Source organism: Cololabis saira, chromosome 10 (assembly GCF_033807715.1).
Source record: "Cololabis saira isolate AMF1-May2022 chromosome 10, fColSai1.1, whole genome shotgun sequence".
Classification (NCBI taxonomy): Eukaryota; Metazoa; Chordata; class Actinopteri; order Beloniformes; family Belonidae; genus Cololabis; species Cololabis saira.
Genome location: NC_084596.1, coordinates 34939132 through 34962600, shown reverse-complemented (window position 1 = coordinate 34962600; position 23469 = coordinate 34939132). Strand labels below are relative to the sequence as shown.

Genomic DNA, 23469 nt, shown 5'->3' with positions numbered 1-23469 from the left:
CTTTGTTTCGGTCAGTTATGATTTTTTGGCTCTTATATGAGTTTTCTGGAGAATCTTTTCTTAAAGTCCGATGACGTATCCTTGGTTACATTTGGTAGAACCTCCAGGTAAATCCTGTTAAACCTTCTTTAGTATCTTACTGGTACTTTGATTCATTCCTCCTGACAGAAATGTTGAGTCCAGTTTGTGAGTCTTCTTTTTCAAACCTGCCTTTTCTGTGCTCCCCCTTATCTGTCTCCAGCAGAAAATGTGTACATAGATCAGATCTTTATGACGATCAATCCAATTCCTTCACTTTGTAGTCTTTAGGACTTTGAAACTATTCTGAGGGTCAGTTTGGGGTCATGGCTGTTCATAACTGCACCAGTTCCTTCTGCAGAAAAGTGCTCCCATATCATGATGCCACTGCTTCCATGCTTCACAGTTGGGACTGTGTTCTGAGACCTCTAAGCCTCTTCTTTTCTCCTCCAATTATAACAATGATCAGTATAACTAAACAGTTCAATTTTGGTCTCATCAGACCATAGGACACTCCTCCAGAAATGTAGATCTTTGTCTCCATATGCAGCTGTAAACTGTGATCTGACATCTTTCTGTTTGGTATGGCATAACTCCAGAAAACTCCTGACTGTGTCTTTCTGTTTCTGGCTGTGTCTTTCTCCATAAGCGTTCAGCTCCTGTCAGTTCAGAAGATGTTTTAGTGGAAAAACATGTTCTCGTCATGGTTTAGCATTATTCTTACAAGATATGGGGTTCAGTTGAACCTCTGGGACACAGAAGCATCTCCTTCCTGAGCACCACAATGCTGTTCCTACTTGTTTTTTACTGTCTGAGCTGAAACCACTGTTGTGACAGGACAGAGGGTTTAGCCAGGTCTTTTTATGTAGTCTATGGTCTGACGTTCTGCAGAACAAAGGCCCTCAAACAGAACTTACAGCAGTTTAAACCTGACTTAATGAGTCCTAAAAGTTCTCTAAAAAAAATGCCTCTTTAATTATTTTGATATTTTACAAACAGGAAAGTTTTCAGGAATCCTAACAAAACAAAAACAGAAAAGGCTTCATAAACTTTATTGAAAAAAAGTAAAAGGAAACAAGTTCAAAGAGGAAGAGGTGGGGAAGGCAGGGCGACAGAGAAAGTAAGTCTGCAGGCAATGAAAGACAAATGATGAGAGGAAAGATAGAGACAGACAGACAGACGCTGGGGAGACGAGTGCAGAAAGACAGAGTGACGGCCTCAGATCAGACAGAGATAGAGAAGAAGGAGGAGGAGGAGAAGGAGAAGGGGAGGGGCTGAGGGGAACCAGATAAAAGCCGAGTTAGCAGGGCAGAAACATCCACACCGAGGAGGACGCAGGACAAACCACAGCTGAAAGACGAGAAGAAGAGCTGGAAAAGAGAAGAGAGGCAGCAAAAAGAAACAGAGCTGCTTTTTAAAGCCAACCAGTGGCAGCTTTGACTCATGGAAAGTTCTCTGAAAGTTCCCCAAACACAAGAGGTACACAGCAGAAGGAGGATGGTGTGAAGCTGCAGAGGACGAAGACTGCCCAGACACCAGAAGAAGAACAAGAGGAGCTGCCTCTGGCAGGTTCATGATGGAAACCCTGTAGTCCCCGTACTTCAGCTCCTACCAGCATGATTGGCAAGTTAAACCCCAGAAGGATCTACGTGGGAAGATCAGGAGGGAGGATGATGATGATGACGACGATGATGATGATGATGGCAGTGGTGGTGGGTGCGGTGGGGGGATCCGCCGGTGTGGAGGAGGCGGACAGCGAAGAGAGTCAGGAGATCCTGGAGGAGGACCTCATCTCAGAGGTGGAGGTGAGAGGGAAGCCCCACATGCTTTTCAGCTGAACACTGGTTCTGATCAATCAATAATATTAAGATGTTTTCAGTCACATTCTCAAAAGAAAGTGTGAAATTCTTAAGGCTTTTCTGTCGTGTAGGGTTGTAGATCCGCCAGGGATCTACACTAGATTCTGTTTGGGACCCACAGTTGATAAAAGTTTAAATTGATACAAATCGTTAATCTGCTAAGAAGATTTGTGAAAAAAGCTAATACAAGTTCAAATTTTCAGGTGTCCAGAGTGAAGTTACTTAGAAGGCTGTGAATGAAGAAGCCCATTAAATTTCACCCCTGGATCTTTAGGGTTACTGTTTTTGGCGCCCCCTGGTGGTTTCAGGGAGTCACAGATCAATACAGTATGGATGCAGACAGAAGCTGCAGACACAGACCGGTCCAGACAGAAGCTGCAGACAGAGACCGGTCCAGACAGAGACCGGTCCAGACAGAAGCTGCAGACAGAGACCGGTCCAGACAGAAGCTGCAGACAGAGACCGGTCCAGACATAAGTTGCAGAAAGACACCGGTCCAGACAGAAGCTGCAGAGAGAGACCGGTCCAGACAGAAGCTGCAGACACAAACCGGTCCAGACAGAAGTTGCAGAAAGACACCGGTCCAGACAGAAGCTGCAGACAGAGACCGGTCCAGACAGAAGCTGCAGAGAGAGACCAGTCCAGACAGAGACCGGTCCAGACAGAAGCTGCAGACAGAGACCGGTCCAGACAGAAGCTGCAGACAGAGACCGGTCCAGACATAAGTTGCAGAAAGACACCGGTCCAGACAGAAGCTGCAGAGAGAGACCGGTCCAGACAGAAGCTGCAGACACAAACCGGTCCAGACAGAAGTTGCAGAAAGACACCGGTCCAGACAGAAGCTGCAGACAGAGACCGGTCCAGACAGAAGCTGCAGAGAGAGACCAGTCCAGACAGAAGCTGCAGACAGAGACCGGTCCAGACATAAGTTGCAGAGAGAGACCGGTCCAGACAGAAGCTGCAGACACAAACCGGTCCAGACAGAAGCTGCAGACAGAGACCGGTCCAGACAGAAGCTGCAGAGAGAGACCGGTCCAGACAGAAGCTGCAAGTTTGTCTCTGGACATGGCAGGAGCTGTTTCACCAATGTGGAATATGATGAAGAATTTAAACATGTCCCAGCAGACCAGAAAATGAGCTCTGGACCCAGAAATAAGTATCCTGTTCGGCTCGGTCAGTTCATGTCAAGAAAAAGAACATGAAACATGCAATCAGCTCTGTCTGAATGAACCGGTGGACCTTCATTTATTGACCTTCATTCTGTCTCTCCTCCAGGAGCCCACGTCCTCTGAAGTGTCCAGACTGTCTCCTCTCAGCTCCTGGTTGATCTTTAGAAGAAACTCCAACAAGGGGGACAACCGGAGAACCAAAGGATTCAGGAGAACCTCGAAGGTGTGTTTGTGACTTTGGTTCTCCTGCTGTCCTTGTGCTCCTTTCCCACTAACAGAACAAAAACAAGGGTATTGAGTCCAGAACAGTTGCTTTTCAGTTGTCGCTTCAAGGCCAGACTATTGTGGTCCCCAGATTTTGGCCTCGGGTTTCGCAGGAGCCAAGCAAGCGTGAATGCAGCCAGAGGCAGAGTCAAGGTAGAAGGTGCATTTCACAGCTTAGGATCTCTCTGCTTTGTTTCATGGTTTTATGTTTATGATGGACTAGCTTTGTTTATGACGATCATTGGCTTTAGTCTCAAATATGGATACAAAATGAACTGCAGCATCATCTCTCAGCGTTTAGTCGCTGCTTACTGCTGCTTGTGTCATGTGATGGCCATAGCCGTTCTTTTCAGTGTCACCATAATCAGTCATTGAAAATCACTGAATATTGGAGATGAAAATTGTTTTATTATAAGTCTGGACAACACTTCAGCATTGATTTTGGACTTGTTGAGCCTGATTCTGGCAGTTTAAACCTTTTGATCACTCAAGACTCAGATTCACTGTTGGCTATTCGTACGTTCAGTCGTACACTACTTTAGTGACCTTTTTTGATGAGTTTAGATGAGCCGTATTTAATACGTTCAGTTGTATATCATTTTAATATGTTCAGTAAACGGAGCTCTGATCCTGACGAACACTTGCTAAACTAACATCAAACCAAGAATATCTGAAGAATAAAGAAATCCAGGAATTAAACTGCAAGAACACAAGGCAGGTCCAAATGTCTGCCATAACGCTGACTGTCTACACATGTTTTATGACTTAATATATCATGGCATGAATCTGAGAGGTCAGTCTTGCAGCATCTGGAGAGGTCAGATTCAGATGTGTATTTCTGACCTGGAAACTGAACCACAGCTCCAGAGGTTCAGTTACAGAGGGAAATCCAACATTATCAATGACCAACAGTAGCTGATCATCCAGGACAATCTATAACATGGGTCGGCAACCCGCGGCTCCAGAGCCGCATGTGGCTCTTTAGCGCCGCCCTAGTGGCTCCTGGAGCTTTTTCAAAAATGTTTGACCTTATTTTTCCTTTTTTCTTCTTTTTTTTCTTTTTTTCTTTTTCTTCTTCTTTCTTCTTTTTTCTTTTTTTTTCCTTATTCCTTTCCTTTTTAATCTCGACATTCGACTTTTTTTTTTTAAATTTCGACTTTTTCCTCGACATTTCGACTTTTTTCTCGAAATTTTGACTTTTTTCTTGACATTTCGACTTTTTTCTCAACATTTCGATTTTTTATGAACATTTCGACTTCTTTATTGAGATTGTACTAAATTATTAATCCCGACATTTCGACTTTGTTCTCGAAATTTTGACTTTTTTCTCGACATTTCGACTTTTTCCTTGACATTTCGACTATTTTCTTGACATTTCGACTTTTTTCTCAAGATTGTACTTCAACATTAATCTTGGCATTTCGACTTTTTTCTCAAAATTTTGACTTTTTTCTCGACATTTAGACTTTTTTCTCGAAGTGCATAATGAAAAAATAAATCTTTCCCCAGTACTAACTAATATAGATACATGCAGCATGTGTTGCCTTCATTCTAAGGCTTATACAAGACTTTTCATTTTTTGCAGCTCCAGACATACGTATTTGTTTTTTTGTGTTTTTGGTCCAATATGGCTCTTTCAACATTTTGGGTTGCCGACCCCTGATCTATAAGATTGTAATTGTATTTTTCTGGGCTGGCTTTTAGAACAATAAAAGACAATTGGAATTCTGTATGAAAATAATATGCTATGAGATGATACCTCCTCGTAAATATTCATTAATACCCTTATATTCAACAATATCGGCAAGTATTTCTGATGCTGGTATTGGCATTGCTGTAATGTGTAATCCTGTGAGGGTCATTATTCTCTGAGTAAGGTCAGGGATGTTCTTCAGCGCATGTTGACTCCACTTCACCTCTTACCTCCCAGACCTTTTTGGTTGAATTAAAGCATCTGTGGTTCAAAAGTTTTTTGATTGGCTGAACTGCTGGAGGCTTATTGATGGGCAGAGCTATTGGTCCTTGAACATGGTCAACTCAAGGTAAACCAGTGAAACCGTTCCGCCTTTAAACCACAATCATGTTCAGAACATGAAGCCAGACAGCAGACAAACCAGCAAAAATTACACCTGGATGTGCTTGTTCAGAAAATACTGAGAAAGTTACCTATTATCTCTTCTGTCATTTGGTCACCGTCTAAATTCAATTTCATTTTATTTATATAGAATATATTAAAAATAAAGTTGTTTCTAGGCGCTCTCCAGAGACCCAGAACATAAACCCCCGAGCAATTATTACATAAACAATGGCAGGTAAAAACTCCCCTAGTGGGAGAAAAACCTTAAGAGAAAAACTGGGAGAAAAACTCCCCTTTAGGAGGGAAGAAACCTGGACCAGGACCTGGATCATAAGGAGGGACCCTCCTGCTGAAGACCAGCTGGGCAGAGCAGGAAGAGAGAAAACAGACAGAGGGAATGAAGAACAAAGAAAGGAGAGACACAGACCCAATGGCTAACTGGTGCAGTACAGGGATATAAACAGATGTAGACAGCAGACGGTTCTGTTTCCTCTGAATTCACAGACAAATAGAGCTGCGTATCATCAGCATAGCAATTCAAATTGATGCCATTATTCTGGATTATACTTCCCAAGGGCTGCATGTATTAACTGAACAAGATTGGCCTTAGCACTGCAGACATTTGTTAATAGACTGTTCTTTTTATATGGTCTATGGATCCTAAACACCACCACTGCTGACTGAGGGAGTCCAGGTATCCTGCAGAGGAACACCGGGCCAGTTCCAACCCTCACTAGGATTCTAAGATCCAGGAGGGACGTTTATCCAACCAAATCCAGATGTACTTTGTGGACTTGGAGAATGCATTTAGCCATGTTCCTCGAGGTATCCTGTGGTGTTGCTCTGCAAGGCTTGAGAACTGGATCTATTACTGCAGGTCCATCAGCCCCAGTCCAAACCAGAGTTATTATCGTTCACGAAAACGAACGAAATAACGAAAACTAAAATTGAAAAAACAATTTTGTTAACTGAACTAAATAAAAATTAAAATTAAAAGACAAAAACGATAACTAACTGAAACTATATTGCGTGTTTAGAAAACTAAAACAAACTGAAATTATAGATATAATTTCCTCCGTTTTCGTCCCTGTCAATATAAGCCTCTTGGTATGATCAATTTATTCCGCTCTGGCCGTTTATCTCCAACTGGCAGCTACGGCACCTTAACGCCTCACAGTCCGTGACGTCAAAACTAAAACTAATAAAAACTAAACTAAAACTAAACATTTTTGAAAATATAAAAACTAATAAAAACTAGCAAACCCACACTAAAAACGAATTAAAACTAACTGAATTGAAGGAGAAAAAGTCTAAACGAAATAAAACTAAACTAAAATGAAAAATTCAAAACTATTATAACCCTGGTCCAAACAGAGTAGGACTTTGGTTCACATTGCTGGTAGTAAGTCTGGTTGCAGCAAAATGGGTGGATGGTCTGGTTTGGTGGTGTCAGGATTTCACCTCCACTTTTTGCAGATGATGTGACCCTGTTGGTGCCATCGGGGGTAGATCTTCAATTCTCTGAGCGATTCACCGCTGAGTTTAAGCATCTCTGGGTCTTGTTCTTGAGTGAGGGAAGAATGGAGAGTGTTTCAATGTTGGACAAATGAAGATAGCTTGGTTTAAATCTCCAGTAATGCTGGATACTGAGTCTGACCGTGTAGCTCGGGGTCCCCCTTTGTGGTCACCTCATGTGTTTACGTACAGAAAGTCTGTACATAGACGGTGTCGTTCAGGAGACAAGGTCCAGGTCATCTTCGTGTCGGTAGTTCAGTCTTGTTTTCTCAGCTCATCATAAACTTTTCTACGCAGGACCAGAGTAGTATTACTTGAGTAGACTTGAGTTGAAATAGGGCCCTCGTGGTATCAGGTTTCAGAAACACATACCCTTCCCCGGACAATTAACTAGTTTATCCTCACCTAAGACTTTGTGGACCCTCTTTTAGCTCTAATGGGGCCCACATAGAAATGTTGACTGAGACTTTGTCTTGTAACTAAACTTTTTTGATTGTTTTGTTTGTATCCAGCCTCACGTTTTTCAGGTGTGCTGTTTCAATGATCCATGTCTATGTGTGTGTATTTGTGTGTGTGCAGCATGGCCTTCCAGGCCCTCCAGGCCCTCCGGGACCCCAGGGGCCCCCAGGTCCACCTGCCCCCCTCCTGCCCCAACAGCAGCAGCTCATCCAGGAGCTTCAGCTCAAACTGAGAGGTGAGTGCTCGCCAAGGTGGTCCGACCTGCCGGCCCCGGCTCTCTGGTCCACATTCACATTCAGACAGAACAACGAGCAGCTGAAACGTCTGAGTGCAGTCAGACAGTCAGACATTTAACATCATTTGTCTTTCTTCACTCACAGTTTCTGTGTGCAGGTTGAATAAATAAAGCTGTGTGTGTGTGTGTGTGTGTGTGTGTGTGTGTGTGTGTGTGTGTGTGTGTGTGTGTGTGTGTGTGTGAGACGCTGTGTGGAGGCAGGCTGTCTGAGTCCTTAATCGGGCTAATTTTGTGGAGCATGGATGTGACTTGGCTCAGTCTGCAGGATTCCTGACATTCCTGCTGACTGATCTTTCTTACCTTCTGTACAGTCATGTGCAGATGTTACAGCCTCCTTTAATCCAGCTTTGATCCTGTTTTTATACAAAAACATCATAAAAAAATCATCTGATTGTTGCAGGTCTTAGTTTTAGACTAATACAACCACCGACCAACAAGGTCTAACTCACTTCCTACATGATTCAGTGGCTTGTAGATCCACCTCCAACAGCAGAAAGGTTTGGTAGATGTTTCCTTCAGCAGCAGGAACTCTCAGTATAGATGTTTCCTCTATGGTTTTATTAGTGTCTTTCATTGTTCTGGAGGAATTCTGGTCCGTTCTTCTTTCCAACATTGCTTCAGGTCATTGAAGTTGTTGGACATTCACTTATACACAGATCTCTGAACATCCCACATCTCAATCAGGTTCTGGATGTTGACCAGTTTATTCCAAAACCTTGATTCTTTTATCTTTCATCATTCAGATGTAGATTTGCTGCTGTGTTTGAGTTTCCTATCATAGGACACAGTTTCCGCCAATCATCAGCTGTCAGACAGATTCAGTTCAGTTCATTTCAATTCTATTTCATTTAAATAGCATCTATTACAATACAAATTGTCTCTTTTCAGAGACCGAGAACAAAACCCCAAGCGAATACTAAAGAAACGGTGGCAAGAAAAACTCACATTTAAGAGGGAAGAAACTTTGAGCAGGACCTGGATCATAAGGGGGGACCCTACAGATGGCCAGCCGGGTAGAGCAGCAAAAGGAAGAAGGGAAAGAGAGGATGATGAACAGAGAGAGGAGAGGCACAGACTGCAGGTCAGCATGCAGCTCCTGAAGCTCTGGCCTGCAAACATGCACAGAAGAGAAAGGGGGGCAGACCAGCACAACAAACTACAAGAACAATGGAGCACAATTATGGTTATAAGATACTTCTAATTAATAACTGAGGGTTAATCTGAAGAAAGTAGAGAAGAAGAGGAGAGAAGAAGGGGTAAGCTCAGTGGATCATGTCGGTTCCCCCTGCAGCGTAGCTCTATAGCAGCATATCTATAACGAAACTATGTTTGAGACCAGTTGCTCTAGTCTGGTCCTACTGACCCTAACACACTAGAGTTTACACTAACTAGAGGTTTACTAAACAATACCTAGAGGCTTTACTAAACAGAAAGGTTTTAAGTTTGGTTTTAAAGGTGGAGGTGGTGTCAGCCTCCTTAACCTAGATTGGAAGTTGGTTCCATAGTAACGGTGCCTCCAAATCTACATTTGGATACTCTAGGAACTACGAGTAAACCTGCACTCTGAGAACAGAGAGCTCTGTTAGGAACATACGGCACTATCAGGTCTTGTAGATAACGAGGAGCTAGGCCGTTTAAGACTTTACACGCAAGTAATAGAATTTTGAATCCAATTTTAAATTTGTCCTCAACTTTGTCTCGAGAAGACTCTGTTCTGCAGAGGAGTTCATGATCCACTCAGTGACTGACAGATGTTCACTTCCCAAACCATCATCCCTCCACCACCGTGCGTGACAGTAGGCATTTCTGCTGAAATGCTGTTTAATTTTCTGCAAACATGGTTCTGGATATTACGATTAAAAAAACTCCACTTTGGTCTCATCTGTCCAAACGACATTGGTCCAGAAGTCTGCTGGTCCAGAAGTCTGCTGGTTTGTTCAGACGCAGTTTTATGAACCTCAGTTGTGTTTTTTTTGGACAGAAGAGGTTTCTTCTTGGAAACTCCAAATACACCGTATTACTGGTTCAGTCTTCTTTTGTTGAATAAGCTCTCCTGTTGTTTTTGCTTGCATGTCCACTCTGTCTTCAATGTTTTCCACTTGAAAAGAGTAGAATATAGAACTCCAGATAGTTTGGAAATTGTGCGATACTCACTTATAGTTTTTTCCTTAAGATCATTGCTAATGTTTTCCTTCATTGGCATTGCGGGCAGCAAACTAATAAAACCACTGCTTTCATAGAGGTCTCTGCAAGCGCTGATCAGGTCATTGATGATGATGATTAGCAGCACGTGTCAGCAACTACATGAGCAGTAGGGAGGTACTCAGTTTTGCCAACATGATTTTATTTTATGTTTCCTTATGTTATGTTGTAAAGTAAATAATGTCACTGTGAATAAAGTTATATGATGTTGTCCTGGTGTGGTTGTGCTTGTCTGACACCAGTTTACAGGTGTGTTTGTTGATTGTCCGGTTAATGGGGAGTCTTCTGATTGGCTGTCATTGTTCAGGCTGGTCTTTGGTTTGCTCGGCGGCTTCAGCATGATCAGGAACACAGCTGTAAATCCTCTGCAGACTGAGCCATGCTCAGAGTTTCCCCCTGTCACGGTGCCTCTACCTGTGGTTTATTTACCCACAATGCTAAGTGAACTTTCCCACTCTGAAGGCTGGCACCGGTGAAGACCACACGTCTGCAACGGTTTCTGTTTACGTCTCTCACTGTAGGCATCACGCCAACACACACACAGAGTTGTACTTTCTACTGAAGTAAATTTTCCTGTCTCTCCCTCCCTCCCCAGACGTGACGGGGGGAGTGTGTCTGCAGTGCGATGGTCCTCGCCGAGTCTCCACCTCCTTCTTCAGCCGCCTCCTGCAGGATGTCACCATCCCCCGCCGCAGCCTGCTGGAGCTGCAGCCCTTCAGAACGGTAGCACACGTTAACAGCTTTAACTTTAACTAACGCATAACCTCTCTCACATCTGAGCACAAAAGGTTGGAGTTTTAGTTTAGCAGCAGGGCCGTTTCTAGGTTTCTGGGGGGCTCGATTCCCCGTACAGTAAAACTCCAGAGTGATTGTAGGGTGATTGTTTCAAAACTAGAATTTCTGATTTCACCTCCGTCCCTCCCTTGTGATAATCTGGTTCTTGTAGTTAAAAAGCTGGTCTTTGGGGGTGGACCGGGGCAGGCCTGAGTACCTCAAGGCTCTGGACGTTGCAGGGACATGTCTGTGGCAGACATGGAGGGAGGGCTCTATAAGAATATCTTGACAAATCCCCTCTGAAGTCACCAACAGGTCTTGGAAGATATGTTTTTCAAGTTTGAACCATCCGTCAAGCTCACCTGGAAAAACCTGGGACTGGATCCAAACCAGCAATCAAGGAACTGCCGGTTTGGATCCAGACCCTAGTAGTCAGCAGAGGAATTGCACATCTGGATCTGGCTCCTAGTGGTCGGTAGAGGAGTTGCAGGTCCAGATCCAGGCCTTAGTGGTCAATAAAGGAACTTCAGATTCTCCAACTTCTGTGCTGAACTCAACCCAGAAAACCAGATGTTGTCCTTTGGACCCGACATGATTGTCTAGAGGATAACCGGGTCAGATGGGATGCAATCAATGTTAGAATATTCTTAAGAATCCAGTTCAGACTCAAATCGGCCTGTCCTCGGGACGTCCTGGAGAACAGGTGTAGCTGGAATGTTGCAACCTGGGAAAAGTCTGTCTTGTCCCTTTACCATCTAGTTCAGGGGTCGGCAACCCAAAATGTTGAAAGAGCCGTATTGGACCAAAAACAAAAAAAACAAATATGTCTGGAGCCGCAAAAAATGAAAAGTCTTGTATCAGCCTTAGAATGAAGACAACACATGCTGCATCATGTTTCTATATTAGTTATAACTGGGGGAAGATTTTTTTTTCATTATGCACTTGCAAATGTCGAGAAAAAAGTTGAAATGTCAAGATTAATGTTGAAGTACAATCTTGAGAAATAAGTCAAAAAGTCGAGAAAAAAGTCGAAATGTTGAGAAAAAAGTCGAAATGTTGAGAGAAAGTCAAAATGTCGAGATTAAAAAGGAAAGGAAAAAGGAAGAAAAAAGAGGGAAAAAAGGAAAAAAAGAAAAAAAAAGGAAAAAAGAAGAGAAAAAAAGAAAAAAAAGAAGAAGAAAAAAGAAAAAGAGAAAAAAAGGAGAAAAAAAGAAAAAAAGTCAAACATTTTTGAAAAAGCTCCAGGAGCCACTAGGGCAGCGCTAAAGAGCCGCATGCGGCTCTGGAGCCGCGGGTTGCCGACCCCTGATCTAGAGGCTTTGAAAGCAGGTGAAGCAGAGTTACTAGAGCATCCTGCACTCCCTGTGAGGCTGACATGAAAATTGCAATAGAGGGAGCGTTCAGGTGGGACCGAGATCCTGTTAGGGTTTGCATTAGGACATCATGACAGTGTTAATGGTTGCATGAGCATGTGTTTGTGTGTTCTGGTCTGCAGCCGTCGGGGTCCGAGCAGAGCCTCCAGAGGGGTCCAAGCTTCAACAGCAGCACCGGCCGATACTCAGCACCCGTGTCTGGCTTCTATCAGCTCACCGCCAGCCTCCTCATAGGTTAGTTCCTGCCTGGCCCAGAACACCAGCCTCCCAGCATTCAACACCCGCAAGGGACAGGAACGGTGTCAAAGCAGCGTCAGGGCACGTCATCTGTTTTATGTGGAAGAGACATGAGTAAACCAAGGAGAACCAGGACTGTTTCTGGCTTTCTGAGGGTCTCGTGCGAGACCTTGTTAGGATAAATCTGAAGATGAAGCTGCAAGCCCCTGCAGCAGCTACCGTCTTCCACAGGCGCTTGTTAGCCGCTAGCCCCGGCAGCAGGTGGAGCAGTCGCTACCTTCAGTCAAGCCAGCCTCCAGGTTTGCTTTCAGGCTGGTTAACTTTACCTGGTCCTCCTCTTGGACCTTAAGAGCCAGAGGACACAAATTCCAAGGTAGATTAGCTCAGTGTTGGCTTGTTGAGGGTCCTGCTGGTGCGTCACTCTGCACGTCCTCGTTTCAGCTGCAGCAGTGCTCTTTTCAAATGTTCTTGTGGTAGTAGAAATGTAGAAGGATGGACAGACTAGATCAGAATGTGAGATCAGACTAACTGGCATCTTAGGGTCTAGACAGCTCTGTACAGCTGATTCTGCTCAGTAGGAGCTCAAAACCTCATAAACTTCCGGTACCTTAACTGAGATGGGGGGTTCCAACTGTCTTTCAGATCTGTTCGCTCCACTCAGGCCCCATTAACACGGAGCAAAAACGGTGGCGTTTTCATGCGTTTTGGCCGTTCGTTTACACGAAAATGAAGCTCAAAGTCAACCAAAAACTCCGGCCAAAGTGGAGATTTTCAAAAACTCTGTTTTCACGTTTGCTTGTAAACGGAGGGAAACAGAGATTTAGACTTCAGAACGTCACATTATGTGACCGAAACGTCACCAGCATCATTTGTGTGACCTGTGTTTACAATTTGTTTGGCCACCGTCAATATTTTCTTGTATTTTACCTGTTTTATATTCTAAAGTCACACTTAAAAGTAACTCCACTTCTCTGTCACTCCAAACGAAAGACTCTCGTTCCATCTTGGAAGTAACTGGCAGTCAAGGCTGATTTATGGTTCCGCGTTACACCAACGCAGAGCCTACGGCGTAGGGTACGCGGCGACGCACACCGTACGTAGGCTACGCCGTCGATTTAACGCGGAACCATATTATTCAGGCTTCACACGTGTCATTTGTTGACGTTTTTTTCCAGGATTCTGATTGGCTAGCATGACTTTATGCTTCTCGTTACGCTGCCCCCTGCAGGTTTGGATACTCATAGCACCTTAACAGCGTATTCATGCGGGTTCATGTAAACGAGGATATTTTTCAAAACGTAGAGGGGAAAATATCAGTTTTTGTAAATACCCGGCTATGTGTAAACGTGGCCTCAGTTGTCCATCCTTGGATTAACCGGTGGGCGGGGTCAGTTCCTACCAACATGGTACTGGAAGAGTCTTCAGGAGATGCTTTTCAGAAACCTGATGATGGCATCACGGGAGATGTTTCCTGTCCCGCTACAGTTATGACTCAGCCGTCTGCAGCTCTGCAGAGGGAAACTTTGGAACTTTCTCAGCTGTCATTACGATCAGGAATCAAAACCGTGCAAGACTTGTGTTACATGCACGTGTGGACTCCTCGAGCACAAACAGAGCTCTGTCTTCAGCAGCCGTCTGGACGTCTGAGAACAAAAACACTGAATTTCTCCGTTTCACCGCACATGGGTTCCTCCTGTCTAACACACGTGTATGTGCGTATGTGTGTGTGTGGGTGTTTTAGAGTCCGGCGACAGGGTCCAGGTCCGGCTCAGAGACAGCGTGAGAGCAGCCATCTGCATCGAGTCGCTCTGCCAGAGTAACCTGTGAGTATCGCCCCCTGCTGGCTGTTTGATTGGAATCAAAAAAAATGAAGACGGGAAACGTGGCCCCTGGAGGGTTAGAGTCTGAATCACCAGCCAGGATGGGTGGGGTGGCACCTCCAGGAGTCTGTTTTCCCTAGGAGGCCCTTGATCCACCCTTCAAACACACCTCCAGTCCAGCACAGCAGCAACAGACAGCTTGTTGCTTTAGACATGTTCAGATGGAAATTATTCTGTTCCAGCTGTCTGTGCTCGTCTCTGACTCCGTGTGTGTGTGTGTGTGTGTGTGTGTGTGTGTGTGTGTGTGTGTGTGTGTGTGTGTGTGTGTGTGTGTGTGTGTGTGTGTGTGTGTGTGTGTGTGTGTGTGTGTGTGTGTGTGTGTGTGTGTGTGTGTGTGTGTGTGTGTGTGTGCAGCTCCGTGGAGTCGGTGATGGGCGTAGCTGCTGCCGGAGGAACATTCAGTATCTTACTGACAGGGACGCTCTACCTGCAGGTAAGACGCTCACCTGTGTGACCTCAGCTCCGTCCTTCACATCTGTGCAGTCATGTTCACGGTAGTCCCGCAACATTTTATCAATTGCTTTATTGGACAATGATGTAATAAAAATCACATGGTCGTCATAATAATAATAATAATAAAAATAATAGGATAAAAATACAGTGCATAGTGGATAAGAACATAAGACAGCCTCCTATATCAGAAAAATACAACCTCAGATGAACAAACACATATAACTCTTTCATCGTGTCATTTATTTCACAAAATGAAGCCCAAAACAAAACTTAAGTGGGCATCTTAAATACCTACTTAAGCCTGAATTATGGTTCTGCGTTAAACCAACGCAGAGCCTACGCCGTTCCCGTGATGCCGTCGTGAATCCTTCGGACTTCTCCATCACTCCATTTCGCCGCGGTACAATAACCCCCCAGAGCGCTAGTTGATACTTTGTTTAGCTTCCGGCTTTTCCGGTCACAGTGAATCAAAGAGATAAGGACAACTATTGTGCAAAAAACCAAAACAACCCCCCCGAAAAAAACACACACGAAGAAAAGAGCGCTGAAAGTTCACTATTGCTTCACGAACCGGAACCAGAAATGCGTTGCTACCAAGCAAACCAAACACAGCCCTCTCGGTCTGCGTTGGGTCTGCGTCGCCTCGATGCATAGTTACATTTTTTGGGAGGTGCACGTCAGGCTACGACGTAGGCTACGGAGAGACTCCCGCGTAGCCGCGTAGCCTACGTAGGGTATGCATAATTCAGCTCTTACTGATACCAAGAGACTTAAGAGCTGCATCAGTCTTTGATGAACTGATCATCAGCAGGTGTTCAGAACTTTACTTTGCTGGTCTGAAATATCCTGGTGTGTGTTAACACAATGCCAAGAAGGAAAGACATCAGCAGTGATCTTAGAGGTAGCAACAGTCCTATGGACAAATGGGAAAGAGGTGGAGTTGTTTGGTCTTAACCTCCACAACCGTATTTGAAGAAAACCAAACACAGCATTTCAGCAGAGACTTCTTATAACCACTATCAAGCATGGTGGTGGAGGGATGATGGTCTGGGAATGAACACCCCACGTTTAACACCTGAATCTAGCGTGTTACCTGTCCTTTCTACATGAACTGACAGGGGGGGTGGCGTGTTGAGCTGAGGATACACTTCATCTCAGGTCAGCACCAACCTAAACAGAACTGGTGAAGAGTTGTTGGTCCTGGGTTCAATTTATTGATAACAAGATGAGGATGTCCAAGAGTTCCTCATGCCACAAACCATAGATGTTATAAATGAGCATATTACAGAGCCGTAATCTGAAACCGGTTACTGAAATGACAGACAAGAAGCTTCAGGCACTGGGGAGGCCGTAACAAACCTTGCATTTATATTTCCCAGCACGGTTCTTCATCCAGGGAATCTGTCTGACTACTAAACATTGGCTGAAACGGAATCATGTGACAGGAAATGATCTCAAACACAACAGCTTGTCATCGAAATGATGAAAAAGTTTTTTTAAATCAAGGTTTTAGGATGACTTGGTCAAAGTCCAAACCTCAACCTGGCTGTGGTGCGACCTTCAAAGAGGTGTGTAGCTCCATAGAAGTGAAATGTCACGTGTCTTTTCACCGTGCTGTTCATCTGAGGATGGATTTGTCTAAGGCCCACTAGGATCAGATGATTTTTACCATGTTGTTACGTTAAAAGTTGCAGAAACACAGGAAGACTGTTCTGGTAATCTGAGTGTTTGTGCCGCCGTGTTTTGTAGGCTGGTGAATATGTGTCGGTGTTCGTGGACAACGCCACCGGTTCCACCGTCAGCATCTTGCAGGACTCACTGTTCTCCGGGATCCTGCTGGGAATCTGACGTCAGGATTCTTGGACCTGACTGTTTCCTGGCTCATCAACGGCCAGAAAGCTCTTTTCTTTGGACCATAAAAAAAACTGAAACCACATGAGTCCAAAGAGACCCGACATCTGCAGCAACATGACATGAGCCCGGTCACATCTGACCTCCAACGAGCTCCAGGGACCGTAAAGATGTCGACTCCATTGGAAGGTTCATGGCTGTGACATTTGTAAAAATGGGACAAATAAGAGCAAATGAGATAACTTCTACGAACCAAACATCATGGTGGCGTCTCCTCCCGGCTCCGGACCCAACCTGCTTCCTTTATCGTCATCAACTCTCCACTGAAGATTTGAGACTGAAGTTGTTTCTGTCTGACGGTGCGTGTGTGTGTGTGTGTGTGTGTGTGTGTGTGTGTGTGTGTGTGTGTGTGTGTGTGTGTGTGTGTGTGTGTGTGTGTGAGAAGCTGCACGTCTGAGATGTTACCAGAACAGATGTGTAAGATTCAGTTTTTCATGTATGTGTTGAATTATTCTCATCATTTCTCGTGACGTGATGTTTCGTATGTGATGCAGCATAAAGAGCATGATGTAAAACAAACACCTGCTAGAGAGACGAGTGTGTGTTCTTCCTGCAACATCTGCTCATCTGCGTCCACAGCCGGGTCTGCTCACGGCTGAGATGCAGATGTTTTCTCCTGGGAGCTGATATTTAGTTGTGTGTCCGTGTGTGTTTGCAGCTGCTGCGTCACAGTCTCAGCTCAGTTCCTCCCCGATCTTCTACGGGACGAGCAGACCAACTCATCCTCCAAGCTGAACGACTGCGAAGGCTTACTTGGTTCTGAAACGTTCCTTAAAGGAGACTCAAAGCCATTTGCAGTTTAACCCGTTTATAAAGTATTATCCAGCTTTAAATCCTTTCGAAAACCTCCAGCACATTCTTCCTGGAACCTCAGCAGCTCTGGTTGCTTCTGTCCTGAAATGTGGATCAGTGGTGAACGTTGATGTGAGGTTTCTTATTTCTTTATCCAATGTGCTGTACATCTCCAAGAGCGACACCTCCCGTCAAGCTGTTTGGGAGGTTTAAGACTCTTTTTTTAATAAACTTTGCCCACCATGTTTATAAATTGGCCTTGAACCTGGAAAACCTTTCTGTGCTTTTCTACAGAACGTTTCCACGATTTTCTGTTTAAATCGTTTGATGTAATGACACGTTCATGGTTCCAAAGCCTGAAGATGTGTCTCAGCTCGCATTAAAACAACCTTTATATGTGGACCTGTGGTTCTGGTCCATGTCTGGTGTGGGTATGAGTGGATCCAGTCTACCCCTCCTGTTTATGCAGCATGATGATGAGCTCCGGATGTTCCCTCGCGTGTACGATGCTGCGGTTCTGAAGTCCCTGATGGGACGTTTTCTCCAACATGAAGATCTGAGTTGACCACTTTGGTTCTGGCACCGATGCCTCCAGTGTGACTGGATTTTTGTAGTTTTGCTTGTCTGTTTTTTTTTTAGTATTTAGTAGTAGAGAGTATTTTACTGTGGAGTGAGATGTTTGATGTTCTGGAGGAGTGAACTATGCCGTTGGTCTTGTTCATGTTGGTGGTTCCTCTGTGAGAGTGATAGTTTTTATTGTCACTCCCGAGTGACTTGGTGTTTGTTTTTTCTTTTCTTGCAGTTTATTTATTCCGTCTCTAGTGTTGTTTTGTGACATTTTAAGTGTTTTTGCTGAAACCAAGAGGAGATCCGAGGTGGAAACATTTACTCCAGAGATCTACTGTGACCTCTCACATAGATGTCCCACCAACCTGCATCTGGAAGACCAAATGCTTTTCTTCTCAGGAACATCCCTTGACATTTTGGAGAAAAAACTTTTCCTCAGATGAGTTCACACTGAGATGGGACATAACTACGCAGCAGTGCAGTTTTTATCCCCTTTGGTCCGCTGCTGTGTCCGATCAACTGAATAAACTAGACCTCACAATTCAGACGAGTTCACCTCTTTATTTCAGCCTCAATTTAACCATCTTACCCATTAAAGTAAGATGGTGTTTGAGATATTCTAAATTAAGATGGGAAAACTGAAGAAATAAAGTTTAACAGACCTTAGCAAGTGATGCAAACATTCTCCGGAGTTCTGATCGGGGTGAGGTTTTGTTTTACCCACACCCGGATCTCAACGAGGAGCTGCAGCCCAGAGCTCTGTGGACTCACCATGACGTTTCATCTTCATATTTAAGTGAAGCTGCAGAAGAATTGGGTGTTACTGGACCAGTTCTAGTCCGGTACCATCACACATACAAGTCCTGGACCGATCCAGGTTACCTACGAGCTGCATTTCTAAAGAAAGACATCCTCAGAGGATGAAAAACAATTTAGAAAAACCGAGGCACTCAAGAAGTTAGAAAAATATAAAAAGCCTTTATTAAATCATGGCTTAGTAAAAGTTAAAATTGCCAACATGTTTCGGCCATGTAGGCCTTCTTCAAGGCAGATAACAAAGACAGAGGGGTCTCCTTCAGGCAGCTCTTTAATCACAGGAAAGCAGTCACATGGTCAACTCAGGTGGTATCTATTAACCTGGTAGGAACAAACAGGCACATCAATCAGATGCAGAGGAGAACAAACAACCAATCAGCATAAGCAGCAAAGAAGGTAACAAACAGCAATACGAACAGTAATAATACAAAAGACAACCAAAAAAGAAATTATAAAGTAATATTTCAAATGTTTTGAAGGTGAAAGAACTTTTTAAAGCAGGAAAATGGATTAAATTAGAAAAATGTTTCAAGGAAATCTTCTAATGTTTTTAATAATCTAAAAGTAGGCAAAATATTTCAAAATAACTTTTAAATACAGAAAGATTCTTTCAATATCTATAACAATACATAGTTACACAAAGGAGAAAAGAAAAAAAATCCTCAGAGGATTTTTAGCCCTGCTGCCTTCAGAGTACACCTATAACAGACTGGACGACTTTACTGGCTCGTCAAAATAAGTTGTTATTTACGAGTCCCGCAGGTAAGTGGTGAGATCCAGAAGACCGGTCTGGACTCATGGAACATGGATCTACAAGCTACCGAATCATGGGGGTACAGAAGATTTCCCTCATGATTTAGTTTTCTTCTTTGTTTTTGTTAAATAAATAATTCACGAGGACAAAGGTTCTCTGTTGTAAGACCCACCATCAGATGACTTTTACCACACACACACACACACACACACACACACACACACACACACACACACACACACACACACACACACACACACACACACACACACACACACACACACACACACACACACACACACACACACACACACACACACACACACACACACACACACACACACACACTAAAAGAGGGGGTGCAATCATGTCTGGGATCAGTGCACATCATAACTGAATCCCAGACATGATGATGGGTTTAGGTCCCCACAAACACTGTAAAGAGGTTTTAACTTCACAGGTCCCCGGCAGGTATAGAAACAAGAACTCACTCTCTGTAGCTCCAAACACACTTTCTCTTTTAAACAACAGCTCTTTCACAAAGGTGCCAAAACACATTCAGAACACACACACTGTGTTTGGAGGGAGGTCGAGGTGACATCATCATACTCATAAAGTGGCGCCTGGCAGTTGGCATCAGGCCCCAGACACACGCACACACACAAGCTTATACACACATACACACACACACACAGTTACCGTAGAAGGCGTGCTGACAGGATAATGATGGCTGCATGATGCCATGATGACAGCACCGCTCACTACACACACACACGCACACACACACACATGCACAAAGGAAAACCGAGCTCAGAGAAGCTGGACGGCTCAGAGACGAGCGGCTTTAAACTCTGCAGAGGACTGCAGAACAGACGAAGAAACATGGAGCTGGAGACTTATCAGCATTCTGGTTCCTGGTTGAAGTCTTGACTTCAGGGAGCAGCAGATGAGCTTGTTGAATATCTGCTGAGGCCTTCAGACATTGGCAGGAACATCCAAGCTGGTGAGATGTTGAGGCCAGGTCCAGGTTGAGGGCCAAAGCCTCTGGCTCAAACCTCCAAAAGGGCAACAGTGTGACGTGAGGTGTCACTCTTGGAAATGTGCAGCGTATGAAGAAAAGAAATAAGAAACCTCACATTGACGTATATTTATATCATCTTGTTGTTGGCCACAGTCAACCTACTGCACCACAGCCCCTCCTGCTGGATACCGGACTGAAAGGAGCCTCGCCAGCATGTCAGACTCGTGTGTGGTTTGTTTAGTGAATAGTGTTACAAGCAGGGTCTGGATCCAGACCTGCAGTTCCTCCACTGAGCACTAGGGCCTGGATCGGTTTGGTACAAACACAGTTCGGGTCTCCATTAGATTTCACATCCATGCAGGGCAGTTGCTAGGAATTCTTGGCCCCCTTAAAGAATATTGCCGTGGGCCCTTTTTTTTTTTATTGCTGTAACCAGTGGTGGACAGTAACGGAGTAAATTTACTTGAGTACTGTACTTAAGTACATATCCAGAGGATTTGTACTTTACTTGAGTATTAGATTTCTTTGGTACTTATTACTCTTACTTGAATACATTTCCAAGACAAATATTTTTACTTTTACTCGAGTACATTTCTAGGAAGGCTGAAAAGTACTCGTTACTTTCAGGTCTGCTCTTTTTTCTTCTTCCCTAAAATCCTATTGGACACATGCTGTTTTTGTCAAAGGAGGAGACCTATCACAGTGCACGCTCTCCACTGGGATGTACGTAAAGCGGAAATACGTCAAGCCTCCTCAAAACGATACCGCCAAAGTAGCCTGCGTTTGTCAAGACAGAGCTGCAACAAGTCAAGACAGAGCCGCAACAATGGCTACGCCTGCGTCAGGAGAAGAAAGACAATCCACTGAGTCGTCTGAGTCTGATAATGAGCCGGACTCGGAGCAGGGACTTTCACAAAATCCTTGGCCGTATCTTAACTCAATGTTTGAGTTCGACCGAGTAAAAAACGAGGGCACAGACAAACCACAGACATTTATTTTCAAATGTTTATTGTGTCTGCCGAAGCAGAACTACCTCTCTGCTTTCAACAACTCAACATCGAATTCTCAGAAACAAGAGTTAAAAGATCCTTAAATTAATTTAGAAAAAATATAGTAATTTACTGATGTGGAAAATAAGAAATTTACTCTTACTCTTACTTTTACTCAAAGTAAATTTAAAAGCATTTACTTTTGGATACTTAAGTACCTTTAAAAGCAAGTACTTTTCTACTCTTACTCGAGTAATATTTTGACTGAGCTACTTTTACTTATAACTGAGTAAATTTTGACCAGTAGTATTTGTACTCTTACTCAAGTACTGGGGTCGAGTACTCCGCAACCTGTGGCTGTAACAACAACAAATCTAACAAAACTTTTTTTGTTGTTTTTGGCTACTCAAATGTCGCACTAACACATATTTACAAGACCACATTGAACACATCATGATAACGTAACAGACGTTCGTTTGATGCTCATAATTACTGATTAGGCTAAAAAAATAATGACTGATTAGGCTTGAATGCATCATAATACAATCCACTGCAGACAGAGACATTCACTGTAGTAGCAACGTTATTTGTAACGTTCAGTTAGCGACTTTTTTTTATTAATGACTGGTCCAGTCCTGAGTGTAGCCCAGCCTGATGACGGCTAGTAAGCTGCAGGTGCAGCTCATCAAGGTAAGCTAATAGTTTCACTGCATTGCACACTCTAGCCCACTTTTACTCTCACCATTCTTGGAGAAGAACAGTTTTATGTCCTGGGCCCCTGCTCTGCTGCTCTTATTTCGAGCCTCCTTTTCTAACCTTTTCTGGTGCCCGGATTTATGCTTTTTGTGGGGCATGATAGCTTTCCACCATCTAGCTACTGTACATCTAGTCCAGCTGTGCTCTCACGTTCACGCAGCGCGCTGCTCACTCACACAGAGCTGGGTGGACCAAACCATGTTTAAGAAGGGAAGGGGCAAAGGGAATTATCGAAGTGATTTAAATTAGAGAATATTGTGTGAGTGGTGGCTCTGTTTGAATTTGGATTCATTAGTATGAATATATATTGTGCATTATGTATGCATAATCATTTTTTCATAGGTTACTGGGGGGGCCATGTGTGGGCCCTTGTGGGCTGTGGGCCCTTATAATTGTCACCACCTTTCCCCCCTATACGACGGCGCTGCATCCATGACAACTGTTCGGGGGGGGGGGGGGGGGGGTTATGCACCTCATGGGTAACATCATATAGAGCAAAACATTTACATATAATTACTATAGTATAACTGATACCAGTTCTGGGTTGGTCTGGAAGGCTCTGGTTACGGAGCCTGCAGCAGGTATGTGGGTCCACTGAATGTTGGCTGCAGTAACGGCTGAGAGATGGAGGGTCATGAGAGGTCGGAGCCACGGAGAAGCTCAGGTTCCTTCAGGCCTGAGAAGATCCCAACGCTCCCCCTGCTGGACCATCCGTAGCCGCACTCAGACCTGAGCAGACACCTGAGAGCATCTCAACACTAGGAGGATGGCAGGGGCCTGTTGGGAGTTTGGGGTTTCAGAACAGGTTTCCAGAGTTGCTTCAGTCAACTCTGAAAATGTTGTCTCTCAGTTACCGTGACGATATAAAGCCAATATCAGTGGAACTCAGATACAATGAATTGCCATGGCAATGGATAGTAAGAGGAAGTGATCTTGCTGTTTTAGTTCACTGGAACAGAACACGTTAGTGCAGTAATATAATATGATATAAGCTTATAGTCAGATAAAAGTGCAACACGGCTGCTGCAGCAAAGGAAAGAGATTTGGCATGGGAGAAAATTGCTAAATGTGTAGATGAATTCAAATAATTAATGACTGTTTCACATAAATGCAAATTAATGTAGATTAATATTGTTCTCATATCCACTGACACGTAGGTGCAAAAACATCAAGTTTGGTTCTGTTCACTTTAAAAACCTTTTAGGAGAAGTGGAAAAATCTATTCAAGCCGGGAAATATGAGTGTAGTCGAAACATCCCACTGGTAAATCCTAAAGGAAAAATGATTT

At 44.0% G+C, this 23469-nt stretch overlaps 1 protein-coding gene across 1 annotated transcript; it reads left to right on the top strand.

The window, feature by feature from the left end:
• The first annotated feature begins 1347 nt into the window (after positions 1 to 1347).
• si:ch1073-184j22.1 (erythroferrone) lies at positions 1348 to 18373 on the top strand. Its single transcript, XM_061731238.1, has 8 exons — positions 1348 to 1823; positions 3153 to 3269; positions 7482 to 7596; positions 10454 to 10581; positions 12128 to 12239; positions 13984 to 14065; positions 14477 to 14555; positions 16325 to 18373. The coding sequence occupies exons 1-8, from the start codon at positions 1635 to 1637 to the stop codon at positions 16421 to 16423; spliced, it is 921 nt and encodes a 306-aa protein (XP_061587222.1). The 5' UTR covers positions 1348 to 1634; the 3' UTR covers positions 16424 to 18373.
• The last annotated feature ends 5096 nt before the right edge of the window (positions 18374 to 23469 follow it).